Source organism: Pyxicephalus adspersus, chromosome 2 (genome assembly GCF_032062135.1).
Source record: "Pyxicephalus adspersus chromosome 2, UCB_Pads_2.0, whole genome shotgun sequence".
Taxonomy (NCBI): domain Eukaryota; kingdom Metazoa; phylum Chordata; class Amphibia; order Anura; family Pyxicephalidae; genus Pyxicephalus; species Pyxicephalus adspersus.
Genome location: NC_092859.1, coordinates 90720453 through 90738730, shown reverse-complemented (window position 1 = coordinate 90738730; position 18278 = coordinate 90720453). Strand labels below are relative to the sequence as shown.

The following is an 18278-nucleotide window of genomic DNA, read 5'->3' as shown; positions in this document are numbered from 1 at the left end:
AGCAAAGTTTCTATAGCGAAGTGTCATGTCTCTGCCCTTTCTCGTGTATTGTTATTTGCAGAGAGTAGTAAAGATATGGCAATTGTTGTGGTTGTCTGTTATATAACCATGCCAATGTTAGCAATTGGAGAGAAGTACATTGGGAGTTGTGCTACCCAGGGATATTGAGGGGAGGTGTATGAACTCTTTTTAGTTATGACTTTAAACTTAACAGTGTCAATATAATGGTAGATAATTAATTTTGTGGGGTAAAGCACAATTCCTTTATGTACTTTTGAACTATAAAAGGGTTCAAAAGCATATAAAGCATAGCATCTGGGGTAGTGATTTACCCCACTGCAATAAACATCTACTACTTTATGACTGTGTTTAAAGTTGTAACTGCTGATAAACTATAGCATCCTATATATAAACAGAAAATGCATAAGATTACTGTGGTATTTTTAGGCATACAGAAAAACTGACAGCTTGTAAAGATTTGTGGGTGTTACCAATAGTTGTATAGGACAACAAGAATTTAATTTCTACAAGTGCAATACAACTTTAGAAAAAGGTTCACAGGCACAGTCATGTTGTATGTCTACTGAGCAAAATGACCAGTGCTTGCAAGGATCACTTATTACAAAGAATCCACTGTATAATAAACTCTGGTACAAAAGAATTAGAACCTAAAGCAAGGAAGTTTAATACAGTAATGCCTTATTTTTCACGGTCTACTCTAATTGCAAACACAAAGATTAGTTCCTCGTGACATTCAGTGAACCATACAAAGCACCAGCATTGCTCCTTGGCGTCATGTGGACTAGAAAACAGTTTACAGCAACCATGTATTTATTTGCGCCAATTGTCAGCCCTTCTTTTTTTTAAACTTGGTGATCAAAAAAACTCTTAAGATCATGTTTCAGCATTTCAAAATTTTGATTCAAGGCTTCTGGCAAGGTATCCTGTGATAACCAGTAGACATGAAAACTTGCTTCTTACTTCAGCTATTTGAGAGAAGGAAAAAAAGGCTATAAAAGCTGCTTGTAATTTAAAGCATGTCTTCCACGCTCCTGAGGATCTGCCCACAACCGAAAAGAGCTTTTAATGCGAGGAAATCTTCCATAATCATCAAGCTCATGTGTTGGCCAGGTTAACACCTGCAAAACAGATTTAAAACCCACTGTAGTAACAGAGATTTGAATGTGATCTTCCTTACTACGTCATAAAAATATGAAGTGACCAACATTACAATAATTTTTGCTCTGAAAGCATACCCTGAACATTCATGACTAGTATGAGAAGGTTGGTTCATTAGAGGTCAGTTATATCAGATTTGTCCTCCATAGGTTTACAGATATAAATATAAAGTTGAAAGTGCCGATGTAACCTCAAAAAGCGGTTATAATAATTCAGATAATATTACAATGTTGCCTTGCACTGAGAAATGATATAGTTCAGTGTCAAAGGGGTAAACCTAGAATCTAAGGGATATAGATTAAAAATAATCAAATTCCTATCCTACATTTTTTGCTTCTATAAATATTTGTATTATCACTTGGCACAAATCACAGTTCTCGGAATTAACTATTTAACCAAACTGAGCAAGCGCAAGTGTACAGCTCTGAAGGAGAAGTTTTACTTTGCGTTGTTTAGACACCCAATATCTTGTTTAGAAAAGCGTTTAAACAAAAGCCTGATAAAAGTGTCTGTATAGGTTCTTTTTGGCCATGGAAGACTGATGAGTAAATAATTTGGTAATTTTAATTATCACTATAGACATTGACAGAAGCCTTCAGCCGATCATAACTTATACACTATTTTTTTTTGGAGGGGAAAAAAAAATTATAGATTTTTTTGATCAATTACAACATACAACAAACCGAAAAAAAAAAAAAAAATACCAGTTGGCCTAATAGACCTATTAATAAAATTATAGATTTTTTTGATCAATTACAACATACAACAAACCAATATAAAAAAAAAAAATACCAGTTGGCCTAATAGACCTATTAATAACACCCACAAATGTTTTGCACCATTTACATATTGGCTCTAATATTTATAAGCATTCATTATTATATAAAAAAAAATTTAAATAACACCAGCTACCACCAATGTACACTTTTACATGTTACTAATCTTTAACATACATTACTTAAAAAAAAAAAAAATAGGATGTCTACAAGCCAGCTCCTAAATCACCAAAATCTTACAATGAAACACATCTGTAATAAAAAATATTTTGTAATTTTAATTGCTGGTTTTAAAATATCATGAGGAAGATCACCATTTTGTTCTTCAGTACGTGAGTAAAAATGAAATTGGGGAAGGTTGGAGAGATCAGAAATGGCCATCTTGACCGAACAATTTGAAGTCTTTGATGTAAGGAGTCAAGTGAGTAATGAGTAACAACTGTGTACATTTTTATATTCTTAAAGTAAGACAAAAGTTTAGAGCTGCTTGCATGTCAACATCTGTAGTTAAGTTATACACATGTTTAACATATATACCTTGATAATGGGTACTTGCTTAATTGGTTACAAAACTGCAAAACACAGACTGTTTTACAATCGAAACCTACCTAATATGCTAAAACAGGAACCTCTGACTTGAGCCAATTCAACTTGCCTTGCATGTATTTGTAGTTCTTTTAAAATACTTGTCTGAGATCTAGGTTCCTTTTGCAATTGAGCATGTAATGTTTGACATCTTGGAGCCTTACATATGACATTTTTCACACTAATGTACACAAATAGGTCACTGTACAAGTACAGTGGCTGCCTTACCTTATAACCTTCCGGACCTTTTCTCCATCACTAATGCTGAATGTAAATAATGAATATACAGCTTGTAGAATATTTCCGGTCTCAAGGTCACCATTTTTAAAATAAAAAAAATGTATACTTCTCAACATCTATAAGGCGATATCACAACTCTTCTATCTACCTGTCAATCACCTGTAACAAACTAGCATACAAAGTGGTGTCCCTTAACAGCTCTAGACCCAAACAAGGGAGCAGAATTCTGTATGTTATACTGCCAGTTAGGACAAAGTACTTGCTGGTCTTTTAAATACCACTGGTCAACAGAGCAGACAAACATATCCTAAACCTTTCTTTTCTTAGATGTGAGCGTTGTCTACAGGACTATGTGAAGCAAATGAGGTCCCATCAACCACATGGGTCCTTTAAGTGAAACTATAGTTCTGCCAAAAAATTGAACCTGCCTATCACTGTCTTTTAAAAAAAACTGCTGCGAATGATGCCGAAAAGCTGAAGAGACTAGGAGAACGCCCACAAAAATGTGCAGGTGTTACGTGATCCTACCTAATCAAGATGGTCAAGACTCAACTCCAGGAAGAGGAGGTGAATATGACAGTACCCAGAGCAGAGCAAGAACAGGGAGTTGCAATAAAAACTGTGATAATTTGTGTCTTCTAGGACCTACCTAATCACAATTTTTTAATTTAGTTCCATTTTAAGGAGACACTTGTGCAACAGTACAGTTCATACAATTTGTATGCCCTCCAATTTGAATGAAAGGGATGTCAAAGTAAATATGATAAATATAATGCTACATAAAGTTACCGCCACTTACCTAACACTTCATTGGGTTTTAAGATAGGCTAAAGTTTTTATTGGTTTTCCTGTTTTACTTTATGTCACAACTTGTGGACAAATGCGACCACAAATGTTAAAATATGATGTCCTTTTTTTCTGCTAAGCCTGGATAATGGTGTACATGCAAATCAGGTAATGCAAAAACATTACTCTAACAGGTAATCTAAAATATATCTAAACCCCCCCAAAAATTACATTTATTGCAGATAACCAGTCCACAAAATGTGGTGGCTTAGTGGTAATTGGTACGTGTTTTCCTTTTTAAAGCCTTCACCCTTTTCACCCAGGTTTGGTGGTAGCACAATTTGTCCACTGATCCTTCATTGCTCTAATTATGAAGGAACAGCATTACCACAGTAAGCTGCTCCTATGACCTAAAGTACAGACATCCTCCCTTCATTACAGTGAAGAACTGTGTGGCTCAAAAGAAGACAACTTTAAGATTTAAGTTCAGTACACAAGGCAACACACAGATACAGGATTTCTATCAGGATCAACTGGTATTTTTCCATGTTGACAGAAAAAAAGCAAATGCTGCAGCTGCATTTAAAGACTGGTAGGCTACAAAATACTACAAAATTTAAGTATCCATGATGTTCTTATATGTGCAAACAATGAGGAGACAGTGTGGTATCAACATAAATTTGAATTGAGGGAATTGACAGGATATCAGCCAATATAACAGCATTTTGGCTTCATGTCAATACCTCCTCCTCAGTACTCCCGGGTTAACAACATTGGAAACTAAGTGCTTGGGGGGTGGTTACCTGACACAAATTATTACTCTCTGCTAAGGCACAACATTCTTTTTTGGTATAGAATGTATAATACTTATGTAAATACATATTCTTTAAGTCAAGTTATTGAGTATCTAAGAAAGAAATGTCAACTTGTAGAAGTTTAGTACATTGCAAGCCAACATTCCATTTTGTTATCAACAGCTCTTGGGGGTACAATTATAAACAGTTTGCATAATGCACTTGTTTACCAAGAGGTCTTGTTTATTTGTTCTGTGTAAATTGAAATGGCATTTAAAAGGGAGCTAAAGAGTACTGTGAAGATGACTGTAGAATGCTTATGTCTTGTTACATTACAATTATAAAAAAAATATACAAATGAATAGAGCACATTCTTGCCTACTACACGGGCCAGCAGGAGGTGAGTATTAGGAATGGTAATCTACTTTAAACCTGTTAATAAGATACACTAGAGGTGCAACAATCAGCAGCCAATAGAAACACAGACTTCATATCTTAGTACCGGCCATGATCTTATAAGAACATTCACCCTTACCTCTAGTTACCCTTTCAAGTACATTTGTCCACACAACTAACAAGCAAGCACTTTTGTTTAAAAAAATCACTGTCAATCAATTTATATTACCTTTATATGGTTAATATGTGAAATATGACTATTTATGATCATTGTTGAGACAATCTTTACCATCCCCAGTTTCCTTTTTCCACATATTGGAAATAAAATAAATCGCATGTTGTAATTCTTTGAGCAACCTCTAGCAGCATAAACAAACAGAATGCATAGTCTGAATCAAGCCTCTGCTCGTAGCAACCTTAAGGCTTTCCTGCATATATCTTATTTTGTTGACAGACCTATTTGTCAATATGACATCTGTATCTTCTTTACAGGTATAAGAACAGGTGTCAGATGTCATGGGTTACACTAAATCAAATTACACAATAAACGGGATGCGGTGTATACATGACACCTAGCTAAAGTGAATAACCATATCATTTACTTTTAAGAATACCATGGAACTATGGACGGTGGAACAAGTTTAGAAAGGCAACAAAATTTTAGGCCGAGGCATAAAATAAATGGGTATCGTAAGAGGAATCAAGCGGCCTAGCGATTACAACCACTGCAGGGTTATGATGGGTGGGGATAATAGGAGCAGCAATAGGTTATAAGTAGTAACAAATAAGACATTAGGAGCCTTGGTTTGTATCTTACAACAAGACTACCCTGTGTCGAATTGGTGGTATGGTCTAGCTGTCTTGCTGGCCAGGCACACATTATTCCTTTTGCTAAGCAACATAATTTTGATAATTAACCTAAACATTAAATTACTGTTCACTCCTTACTACCATTCTGAGGGCTTATAACTAATATGTAGGATTGAATCAAAAGAAATAAGCAACTAGATTGGCTGGAAGAAGTGGATTGAAGGCGGAGCATTACAAACACATGGAGTTTATTTTATGTCTCCCAATAAAATCCGGACATGATTGAACAGATGCAAGTAAATTTACTGTGCACAATTTTGCATATTATGCTTACCTGATAATATGATTTCGCTCATCAGGGTCAGAAACAGATGCTATGAAATCACTAGCCAAGCAAGGACTACTGCAGATCTGATTTCTCAGCTGAAAAAGAGAGAAATGATGTATTACCTGGGTATTTTAAAACATCTAATCACCTAACAGAGTTCTACCCAGCCCCTTTTAGCCTGGTGCGTCACCCGGCACTTTTTAGTAACCACCTGGTTGTTTTTGAGTGGCTACTGAAAAATTGGGTCACAATACAAAGGCTGCCAACCATCTACACCTTCTTCCCACCCGGCTTAAAATACATGTTTAAAGTTATTGTCATCAATAGCCTCAGTACCCTCACTTGTTTCAAAAGTATCTCTTTTTACATCCCTTTGACCCAGAGTATGACTTTCTTATTAATTAATTACCCAGCAACCACCTTTAGTTACATTTTGTACTAAAAGTAAACATTTTAGATGAAATGTCCCTGTGTATGTCCTAAATCAAATATGTGCAAGGCAAATCCACAATGCCATACAGTAGAACATGTGGCTAAACCTTCTTGGAACAGAAATAACACTGATGCAGGTAAAAAGTCAGATACACCAACAGATCTGTGCCGAGAGCTAGAGAACACCCAATAACTATCATTGCCAGTCATGCAAGTAGGTGTTTCCTACAACATACCAATATGAAGCAAAAATGCAGAACACACTATGGAAGAAAAAAACCCACAAACAATACACTAACAATATAAGACACTGAATAAAGTTCAACCAAGTATGCATACCTATTATTGATTTATGCATGGATGAAAGAGTATCCAAGAAAGTTAAGCATCTTCTAATCCTACACAATGGGCCGGATTATAACTCTCCAGGACTGGAGAAGGAAGACTATCATAGGGTAAATTATTTGCTATCTTATCTGGTCTTGGAGAGCTAAAATAAATCAGGATCAAGATTTTTAGTTTCAGAAAAGAAATTACCTTGGGCTTGTTAGGGGGTTCGAAGCCTAAAATCCTCCACACTGTTATAAATCCAATAAATCCAATTATTTTAGGACTATATGCATGATCTATACCATACTTTTTTCCATTAAAGGTTTGCTGTAATATACTGTAAAGGGTAACAAAAACAAAAATACATTACCTCAAATTCTGTAATCTCATCTTTGCAACCTATAAAAAAGAAAAAATAGTTATACGCTGCAATCCAGATTACATTTCGGTCAGACAGACAGTTAAATGGAGTTCAAAATGACTGTTCAGAATAATACTATTACATATGAAGTCTCAACAGCTTTAAGACTGGGCAAACTAATTAAAAAAAAATACCAATATTACCTTGTTCGTTATCATTGGGTTGAAAATGTAATCAATTATTCCTAGGCTAATACTTAATGTGAAACTATTCTGATAGGAGTATGTATGATTTGGGATGTTGTTGGGTTGTTCATTCCTGAATTTTTTTTTTTTTGTTTACAAAGTTTTCTTTTAATAAAATAAATTCATTTTAATTATTGGGGGAAAGCCTTTGTTTTGGTGCAAATACTGTTTATTCTTGATTTCAGAAAAGAGGTAATAAAAACCTCCAGTGTAGTTCAAACTAATGAAAAAAACTTTGAAACAAACAAAAACGATGAACTTTTCTCTACAGTGTTTTGACTTTAACATTTAAAGCATTTTGATAAATTTGTTTAATCAGAGGAAAGATATTTGTTGCAAGCTAAACAACCATGTAAAAAAAGTGTAAGGCTTGGTAGGTTGCAATATTACATTTTTGTCTCGATGTTACTTAATTCTTTAACACATTACAACTATTCAATCAGCTCATCCTTTACTCCACTGCACATATGATTCACCCCATGTTAACCAAAACCTGTATCAATAAACTGATCACTTGCAAAGGAAAAAGCAACATGCAGCTTTCAATAAAAGTGTACATTTTAACAATAAAACTTACCATCTTTTGTTATGATTTCGTTTGCAGATTTTTTGATAACATCCATTCTGTAAAATAAAGACCAATGAGGAGAGGCTTCAAACATTACAACTATAGACTGACACTATCCTGTACCCTACCATCAGAAGCCCAGTTCTCTGTATACCTCAGTTTTTGATAGAGAGATTACATTACTATAGTATAGTTAAATAATCACCAACACTAACCTCACACCCCTGCCTTCCAAAAAAACTTGCCTCCCCATTTTTCATTCAACTTCACTGTGAGATTCTGCCTGGAATTCCCTTAGTCTTTGTGAAAATTGCCACAGTGGCATGCAAACTGTGTTTCCATTCATACCTTGAAATCAACCCCGGGTATGGCTCAAACATAGGAAAGAATAAGGCTGCAGCACACATGTGGGAAAAAAGACTTGGGTGGGAATATTTTGTTTTTGCCACACAGTGATCATTAATGTATGTGATTGCGAAACATAAAAAGATCAAGGACCTCTACAATTACAAAAATAATAAAAAAAAACTATATGGGCATTGTATATATTAGCAGCTATCTGAAGTGTGTGTTTATGTTTTTTCATTCAGCAAATAACTTATAAAGTAAAATAAAGATGGGATTGATGCTATTGACTGGCCCAAACCTCAATCCATTAGAGACCTTCTTAGACATTATGTATTTATGCATGTGACAAATTTACTAAAACTAAATAGTTTTCCTTCAGCTACCATATTTGTAGTAACAGAGTATATTTTTTGTGCAAATTGCCTCTCCTGACATAAGTGATGCCCAGGTCCATGCGGATTATTTTACAATTCACAGTTGACAGACTCTGCACAATACAGCAAACATTGTAGTTCTGGCAGCTCTTGTGAACATCTGCACCAGTTCTGATTTGCCCCATTTTTCCTTGGATACTCAGAAAATATCTAGCATTCTCTCACTTGAAAAAGGGGAAAATTGTGTATTACCTACACAAGTGCAGCTGTAACTGAGGGCTATGAACCTCATATCCAGAACTGCTTTCACTAGAGCAGCACATGTACTGTGATTTAAAGTACTGACAGCTAGAAAACCTGTTTTTGCAATGTCCTCCTTGTGCTGCTACTACTCAAATGTTTTGCTTTTAAAGCACAAATTGACAAAGATTTGACAGAAAAAAACCCAATATATTTTAAAATAGTTTTTATCCCTGCTTTACAAAAATATTTTGTGTTCACTGACCTATAGCATATCTTCCCTTTTGTACAGCACCACTGGCACAGATTGCAGCTGCAATTTTCTCTTTGTCGTCTTGCCATGACATGGATCTGAAGGGGATAAAAAACAGAGAACTGACACATTTGTCATAAAAAAATAACCCACAAAAGAGAAAAAAAAAAAACAAAAACACAAGATTCTCTGCCATTTACGCTCTAATATGTAAATGGATAAAAAAAAACCCACACACACACACACACACACATCTCAATTTAGGATACCTCATCACCAACATCAAACTTCACACAGCACACACAACCCTAAGGCTACATACACGCATGAAATAATTATTGTTGGAAACAAACAATTAACAACTGATCGGCCAATAATCGTTAAGAAAAAAAATGCACAACGACGCCGAACAAGGAAGGTTGCTGGAAACGAACGACCGTCCCAGCGGATCTGATTGGGCGACGATTTTTGGCTATTTATTGTGTGTATGGTCGTTCAGTGATCGTAGATGTTTCTTCTATGGCACATGTCACTTCCTCTCATCGCTCAAACAATTGTATCTAGTGTGTGTACATTATTGGTGGATTAAATTTGAATGATCCTATCGTTACAGCATCGTGCACTATATGATTGTTCAAAATAGTCACGAATAATCATTGACCAGTTGTTAATCGTTTGTTTTTTAACAATAATTATTGCACGTGTGTACGTAGCCTAAGAGCCATACAACATTTTCACTCCATCTAGGCAACATGTTTATAAGTTAAATGGGAATCTAAACTAAACAAATGAAAAACAAATACATGAATAAAAGTAAATATTTCTAATGTATAATATCTATGTTTCTCAAACCAGCTGGGAGTAAACATGGGTGTGATGAACTTAGTGTTTTATACACTCAAAACATAATCAAAAGTAGAAAAAAATAAGAAAAAACAGAAATCAATGGGTAACCTAATAAAACAGCACTGCACTTCAGCATCCTAATTTACTTAGACTAACAAACCAAAATCTTACCTTGGTACATCCACCAACTGGATCTATTTTGTAGACCGTTTGAAATTGTTTGCGGTCAACAGGGCAGGAAGTAGAGGTCTTAAAAAAATATAAATCATGTTACAAAAAATGCATGTATTGCAGCAAAGATACAATAAGCAAAATGTAAAATCAATTATTATAAAAAAAACACCTCAATAATGTACATGTTTAATAAATTGGGAGCTCAAATATCTTTTGCAAAATATCAGCCAACATGAACATTATGCTTAATACACAAGTAATGGCCTAGCTCGCAAATGTATTTTTAGTAACTGGATATTTATGTTTGTGATTGGGAAACATGAAAAGATCAAGGACCTCTACAATTACAAAAATAATAAAAAACTATTTGGGCATTGTGTATATTAGCAGCTATCTGAAGTGTGTGTTTATGTTTTTTTATTCAGCAAATAACTTAAAATAAAGTAAAATAAAGATAAAGTAAAATAAAGATAGCATTGATGCTATTGACTGGCCCAAACCTCAATCCATTAGAGACCTTGTTAGACCTTATGTATTTGTGCATGTGACTTGGCCAAGTAGTGAGCTCACCAATGCCCTGATCCAGAACTGGTAGGTAATCCCCCCCATCCACAATCTCATCAAAAGAACGCCCAGGAATTGACAGCAGTCCATATATGCACATGAGGGTCATACACACTACTTAGTCACATAATTAGTGTTTTTGTAAAATTCAAGCTTTCAAGTTAGATCATTCCGTGATTTCAGTTTTTTTATTTTGACTATGCATGCGATTCTTATTCCAGCTCACAGTGTGTTAAAGATTTTGTTTTGCATTGATAGTTCTTACGTCATTCTGCTCTTAATGAATTACACAATGTATATCAAATATTTTAAACTTCAATATTTTAGTAATCGAGATCTGAGTCATGATTTCAGCATGTCCCAAATGTTTGGAGCAATGTATATTTGATTTCGGTTGAAATTCCCATGTTTTATGCTGTCCTCATCATACACTTACCTAATGCAGGTCCTGCCAGTAACATATTCTAACAAATACAAACTCTACAAGTCTTAATATTTTAGGGTGATACATACTTCTGACCATTTAAGAATGCAGGCAATACAGAAAGCATGGCAACAGTCTTCTGGAAAGCCAACCTCCAGAGAAAGACTATTCAGACAAATGGGACACCTCTCAGAGGAACTTAATGATACAGTACTGGCACCAAAGCCATCTTTGCCTTCTTCACCTGTAAGAAAGGGAGCAAACGATATACATTTATACATATACATTTAACTTCGTGACATGCACAGTCCCTGGTTTTCACAAACATTTAAGGGATCAAATATTAGCAATGGTGACCTACTATAAACGGAGGTGTGATAAATGAAAAAACATTTATTCAGAATAGAAAACTTTAGAAGTATGCAAAAAAATGTAATCTCTCTCTTCAAAGGGGATACCAGAATACAATACTTGCAATAGAGTTAGTCCACACATGCAATAATTGTCGTTGGAAACAAACGAACAACGACCGATTGTTAGATAATCGTTAAAAAAAGTGCACAACAACGCCGATGAATGAGGAGTGTGGCTGGAAACAAACGACCATCCTGGTCGGTTTGGGTGACAATCATTCGCTATCTTTTGTGTGTACGGTCTTTCAGTGATCATGGATGGTTCTGCGGTACACTTTCTCTGGTACACACAACTTCTTGCATCATTCAAACGATCGTATTTAGCGTGTGTACATTATTGGTGGAATATATGTAACGATCGTACTGTTACAGCATGTACAGAATCGTGCACTTTACATTCAAAATAGTTGTGAACAAACTTTGACCTGTCGTTATCGACAATTATTGCACGTGTCTACCTAGCCTAATACATTTGAACAAGGGTAAACACTTACCATCTTTTTCTTCATGTTGTTGGTCTCTGTCACCAGGCAAACATAAACGTTTATTCCTCATCTTTTCCAGTACACCTAAAACACAAAATATACATAAGCATAAATGAAGTACTGAATTGAAAATGCAATCGATCCCTTACCCACATCAGCACCTCAGCCTAATTAACTTTACAAAAAACTTTTTTGCTAGCGTCTGATGCTCTGTGGACTAGGACTGTTTTGACCATCAGAATAAATATTGGCCAGCCGTTTGCAAGCCTTTCTGTTCTCACTAATACTCTCTTGCCATTTATCAGTTTCATCAGGAACTTATGAAAACAGAACTAAAAATAAAAATTTGTAATCTTTATTGCAGAATACGGTATAAGTTTTCTAGAATCAAATGTAAGGCCACCTGTGCGCGTCCAAATCTACAACAGAATGACAAAAAAATTTAATTTTAATTCTTTCAAAATGCTATGGCAGGACCTTAAGAGAGCCAGTTATAAAAGAATACCTCCACAACAATGATAGACTTATAAAGCCATACAGAAAATGACTACTTCCAAGGTATTGCTGCTAAAAGTGGTTCTCAGTAATTAAATTATAGGGTGTATTTAGTTTCACATACCATGTCACAATGCTAAATTTTTTGGTTCTAAACAGGGAGGACAATGTCTCAAATATCTTCACAGTCAATCACATACAGCTAATGCAGCTAAAGGGTATGTAAATGCACAGCCAAGCTATAGCTTTCACATATTCAACCTACACCATCTACTCCTGAACCAATCTTTAAACAGGAATATCAACCCAAGGTTTTCATATATATTCTATAAATATATATTTTATATAATTACATATACAGACATACATTTACACACACACACGAGTATATATGAAAGACAGCCTATCTGTATTTACTCTTCCTGAAGCGCATACAAAACCAATTCTCTAATGCAAGTTTGCAAGCTATACACACACTTTGCTTTGCACATTTTTTTTGTATTATATCGCATATTTTAATCTGCTCAGTATTACAGTTTACCAAAAGCTTTGCCTGATCAATTTTTGATAGGTATTCCACCCACCTAATCAAGAACATGGTGTCAAATTATATTGTATAACATATGTGAATACATACACAGCGTCATGTCACCAAGTCATTACCAGCCTCATTCACATGAATAAGCCTTTAATGATCAATTTGTACACACACACTAAAGAGTGTATTAACAGAAAGAAATCTAATACAAATCTGGTCAGAATGTCTCATCAATGGTCGACTGCGGTGGTTAAAGAAAACTTGTAAAGAGAAATGAAGGAGTCTGATATAGCAGACCTTCTCAGAGCACAAATTCCTTAGCTGTCCTGTGACAAGAAGAATCTGTGTACGGTATTTATCCATGTCATCTTCCATTCCACTCAAGAGTCCAAGTTCTATTTATTGGAGAGTTAGAATTAATGCTGACTCTTTCTGAAAGGGACCTGGAAGCAGATGTTTGACCAACTACAATGGTGGTCAGAAATGGCAACCTGACAGCCAAAAATTGATCCCGATGTCCTGCAGGTGGCTACTGTAAACATTGTACCTATCTTGTATTATATATCTGGGTTTTCAAGTATTCCAGATACTTCAATGTGTATTGTGCATGTTTTTAAAGTTTCAATTTTATTTTAGTTTCTGATAATGCAGTCCTAGTGGTCATTGCTACTAAGAATGGGTGAGGCAATAAAACATTTATTGGTTGCCTTTAAAGCAACAGATGAAGGGACATGCCACCTGTTCCAGAGACAACAGTTTGAGATGAAAATTTTGTTTATTTTTAAAGTGATTTCCTCTCATTTGCTATTGCACCTTTAGAACAGGAAATTAATTCCCCTAGGGGGCTGCATCAAGCATAAGATAACTTGGTTTCCCCCCAAAATTATAGCTGACTATAGACTTTAAACTCATTCAATAAGTTTCCATTCACACCAGTTATGTTAGTCAGAATCCCCCAATCCTCAAAGCTAAAAGTACATAGCAGTATTTATCATGCAATACCATCTGTAAAGTGTCTAATCAGTTCCAGATTTATTCTTTAGTAGGCCACCAATCCCAAACATACAACCAATGTCAAAAAGGCCTACCTCCAACAAAATGAGGAGTTCTGGAGATGTTATGTCACCCACAGGGCCATGATCTGCACAGGTATCTGTCTTAGATTATGTAAAGACACAGAAGTGACTGAAGCTTCCTACATAAGTGGCATAATTGTCAGCTCAGAAACTCATGTCAAGTGGAAATCTGGATTACCTTCAGTATGCCACACAACACAGTCATTCATCAATCTTCCCAGGCAGACTGAGGGGTGACATTTTAGGCTTGACTGCTGTGCTTTCCTATGGAGGTGATGACAGCAGTTGTGACTTTTAGCAGAACAGAGATGTGTGTACAGCGCTCATTCATTCATCTGATGTAGGAAATGATCACAATAGAAAAGTTTCCAGAGACTGTAATCTGACATCTAAAACAGCCAAAATCCACAGAAGAACTATGGTTCATTCTACTAGATGTCCTGAACAATCTACCTGAGAACCCCCTAAATAGTAACAATAGAAAAATGGATCTTTTTAAGACAAAGAATGAGCAAAAAAAAAAATTTGGATTTTTTTTTTTTTTTTTTTACACCTTACTGCTTGTTTACTAATAAATAAAAACATGCTTGTGTTACATTACATCTTCCTCTATAAAGAGAAATCCCCAATGTCAGTCCTGAAACCAACACTCCCCTGATTGTACGATCTCCGGATCCCCCCCCCCCCCGCACTCACCAATCCCTCCATATGGCCCACACATGGAGGACAATGTAAAGATCAGCAAAGTGCACCAAGAGATCCGCACTTCCACAATTACCACTTCAGACATTTTTTTAGGGCGAGAAGAAAATTTAGGCTGGTGGCAGCTCTTGTGACCCAACTTATCATTAATATTGTGCCTTATTCGTATTGTGCCGGGTGGTGCACCCAGCTAAAAAGGGCCGGGAAAAACGCTGCACTTTCTGAACAGACTTGGAGTGGTAATGCCTTTCATCAGGGAAGATATAAATGGCTGGAGTACAACCTGTAATGAGTGTCAGTATATAAATTTCTTTATTTCATATCTTTTTCTTTAATTTTACACACAGCTGTGGTTACAAATTTCAGGATTATTGTTCTGGCCAGAACAGAATTAAAACTAAACCCGTCTTCCCCTTGCAATGGGTCCCTCTTACCAAGGCAAGGGCTTGACGTTAGTGGTCACACCACATACCATGATGACCGCTTGGGAGCGAGTGAGTAAAGCTGACAGCAGTATGAGTTGGGTACGTTTTACCGGAAAAGGCTTATCCCAGACAGAACGGGCTACTGATACAGGAGGGCAGCCATTGCCAGGAACTTTAATTAAGTTGGAGTCCGGCTTTATTGACATGGCCACTACTACTACTACTGAACAGGATTTATATAGCGCCAACATATTAGGCAGCGCTGTACATTAAATCAGAAGAGTCTAATAAATGTGACATGATAGATCATTGCACACCTGGCTTCTGTAATATTCCCATTCTACAAAGCATGGAGGTCACACCGATCACCGGGCAGCAGTGACAACAATGTCCCCTCCACCCCCTTGTACTATAAAGAGGTGTCATAGATCCCTAATGCCGGGCTCCCCCCATGCAGCCCCCGTACACAGTGTCAGCCCTGCACACTAGGGAAGGCCCCGGCGGGAGCACAGCGAGCAGTCACCACGGTGATCCCAAACACACACAGGCCGCATGGTGAGGGAAGGCGGGGAGGACACACACACACACACACACACGCCGCCTGAGCAGGCCGCACACCACTCACCAGCTAGATGTCAGCCCGTCCCCAGCCGCTAGGTGCGTACAATACAGCCACTGCCTCCTCCCGTGTTATCAGCGCGCGGCAGGCACGGGCCACATTTACCCCGAGCGAGGCTTCGGCTCACATACACACCTACTCTAGCACAGGCCACATGCCCAAGCTGAGGCAGCGGAAGAAGCTGAGCGCGACAGAACCGCACGGCGGCGCTCAACGGCCTAGTTCAAAGCACAAAAACAGCCCTCGCCATCTTGCTTTGCTAATTAGGGGACGACTTGTTACTGAGAACCAATCACAGAGCCCGCTGCGAAAGACGAGCGGTGATTGACATATGTACGTCATTCGCGCGAGAACAGGCGGGGCAACGCCACACAGCAATGACGTCAAGGAATGCAAAAAAAAAGTACGGAGGCGCTTTGGGGTCATTTCAGTTTTCTTTCGGTATAGCCAAGATAGTTTGTGTTGAGTCTGGTATAGGAAATCTGCGCCCCCTGCTGGTTTCATGAAGTATATGCACTAGTCTCAGTCACGTTTCTTGTGGTTAGGTTTATTTTTGTAGCAGATATGAATGCATATATTTTTATTTCCCAGGTTTATTGAGAGAAAATAATAAATGATTATAAAAATGTATTTTATTATCAAAAACCCCTAATATTAATTTCAACATTTACCTCAAAATATACCTGTATGAAGCCAACAATCCTTCCTAGTGTGCTGCACTGCTGGAAATGCTCCATAAACAAAGTACAAAGTGAACACATTCCAGCTTGTTTGCAATTGGTAACACTTCATATAACATTGTACATTTCATGCTTACACAGTAAACAAATGTAGGTGTAGGGGGCTGTAGGGGGGCAGTCAAAAATGAATCCAATAACCCCTATAAATGCTGTCAGCCTTCTACCATCCCACTATACTGTTTCAATTTTAAAATTCCCTTCCCATTTTCCACCCACTTTGTAAATTTGCCCCAACAGTGCCCCTGTATTGTGACCTAACCTTCAGTAACCACCCAAAAACAGCCGGGTGTTTACTAAAAAGTGCTGGGTGGTGCGCCCGGCTAAAAGGGGGCAAAGTTGTTGTTTATACTGTTCCTAACACTCCTGGTTATAGGTTTATACTCTATAGAATAGTGACCTTTCATGCAATGAGTTCCACAAGTCCGGTTTTGCATGGCTTACACCCATGACCTGTACCAGAGTTTTGTTATCTCCATTTATTTCTTATTACAAAGGGCTTTACTATAAATATTTTCCCACTCCTTTTATATTTCTGAACAAAACATATTTAGGATATTATACATTTGTTTTTATTATTATAATCATGTCCTTCTACTGGTCATAAATAACATGGCGATATTCTTTTTATATATATTCTGTTGATTTACCCCATCCATAATGCATACCCACCCATAGCTATGGTTTTGTTCTATCATGTGCTATGAACTTGCCCTGTCCCCACACCATTAGTTGAACAGAGAAGCCCCAGGGTATTTTCACCTAGATCATAAGTGATCATTGCATTTTGTGGTCATTTTATACAATAGTAGTATATGGTGATCTTCATGAATTCCTCCTTTGCCTATTCAAAGCAAATACCCAGGTGCCTACTTTTCTTTTACTTGCTTACCCGTCATGGCATAAAGCAAGGATGGCATTGTGAATGTCTAACACTGTAAAACAGTAGTGCAGACCCATCTCAGTTCACCTGCAAGTGCAACTTCACTGGCTGCTCACTGGTATAAACACAATCTGCAGAAGAGATCTTCCACTACTGACTTTTTTCCGTCATACTGTCCGACAATAGGAATGTTGATAGTGGCCATGAGAAGGACCCCTACAGGGCTTCTGGAACACGGGACCCAGTATTGATAGAGATCCATGCAACCTCTGTTCCTGCACTACTGGTATCTGTAGCCTATTATCACACCATAGTGTTGCATTAAGAAGCATTTTTCCAGCCTTTAATATGTACGGGGCGATTCCTGAACAGTGTCAGCAAGAGGGGTGGTAAATGGGACACTTACTTACTTGCAAATAAGGGGTGGAGTGGGGTTGACGAGGAAAGTTCAGAGGAAGAAGCTAAAGAGTAGCAAGGAAAATATTTTCAAGGGGCACATTGAACCCAGAGAAAAGCAGTAAGGAGCTTTTAAAATCATTTTGGGTACTGCCCCAAAGACACAAGCCAATGTTATCCCCAAGATGAGTCTACACAGCTTTGGAGTGTGGGCCTTTTTATGTGCCCACTAACAATAGTAGTTCTATAGGTACAACCTTTTCCTAAAGCAGCTACCTTGTAGAAATAGTACCACTCTTTTGGATAGTACATCCATGCACAGGCACATGTTTCAGCATTACAAACCTCAAAGGGAGCAGCACCTAATCAACATTCTAGTTTAATAGACAATAGACAAACCAACAAGCCACCTCCTCCTCCAAATTCCGTGTCTGCCATCACATCAGCTGCATCAAG

General features: G+C 37.1%; 1 protein-coding gene and 1 long non-coding RNA gene across 6 annotated transcripts in view; one reads left to right on the top strand and one right to left on the bottom strand.

The window, feature by feature from the left end:
* The window catches only part of SCAF11 (SR-related CTD associated factor 11), a 36001-nt gene extending 19899 nt beyond the window's left edge, over positions 1-16102 (bottom strand). Inside the window, exons 1-8 of one of the 5 annotated variants that reach the window (XM_072401449.1) lie at positions 15813-16102; positions 11961-12035; positions 11143-11297; positions 10063-10140; positions 9058-9143; positions 7840-7886; positions 7027-7055; positions 5901-5989 (exon numbers count right to left, since the gene is read on the bottom strand). In XM_072401449.1, coding sequence (XP_072257550.1) covers positions 5901-5989; positions 7027-7055; positions 7840-7886; positions 9058-9143; positions 10063-10140; positions 11143-11297; positions 11961-12021 — 545 coding nt within the window. In that variant the 5' untranslated portion in view covers positions 12022-12035; positions 15813-16102. Of the gene's footprint in view, positions 1-981; positions 1136-5900; positions 5990-7026; positions 7056-7839; positions 7887-9057; positions 9144-10062; positions 10141-11142; positions 11298-11960; positions 12036-14072; positions 14592-15812 lie in introns of those variants that run through there. The other 4 variants (XM_072401446.1, XM_072401448.1, XM_072401447.1 and 1 more) reach the window with 4 other exon arrangements.
* On the top strand, positions 2283-3617 carry LOC140323971 (uncharacterized). Its single transcript, XR_011919465.1, has 2 exons — positions 2283-2376; positions 3108-3617. It is a non-coding gene; the product is annotated as an uncharacterized lncRNA (long non-coding RNA).
* Positions 16103-18278: the final 2176 nt, after the last annotated feature.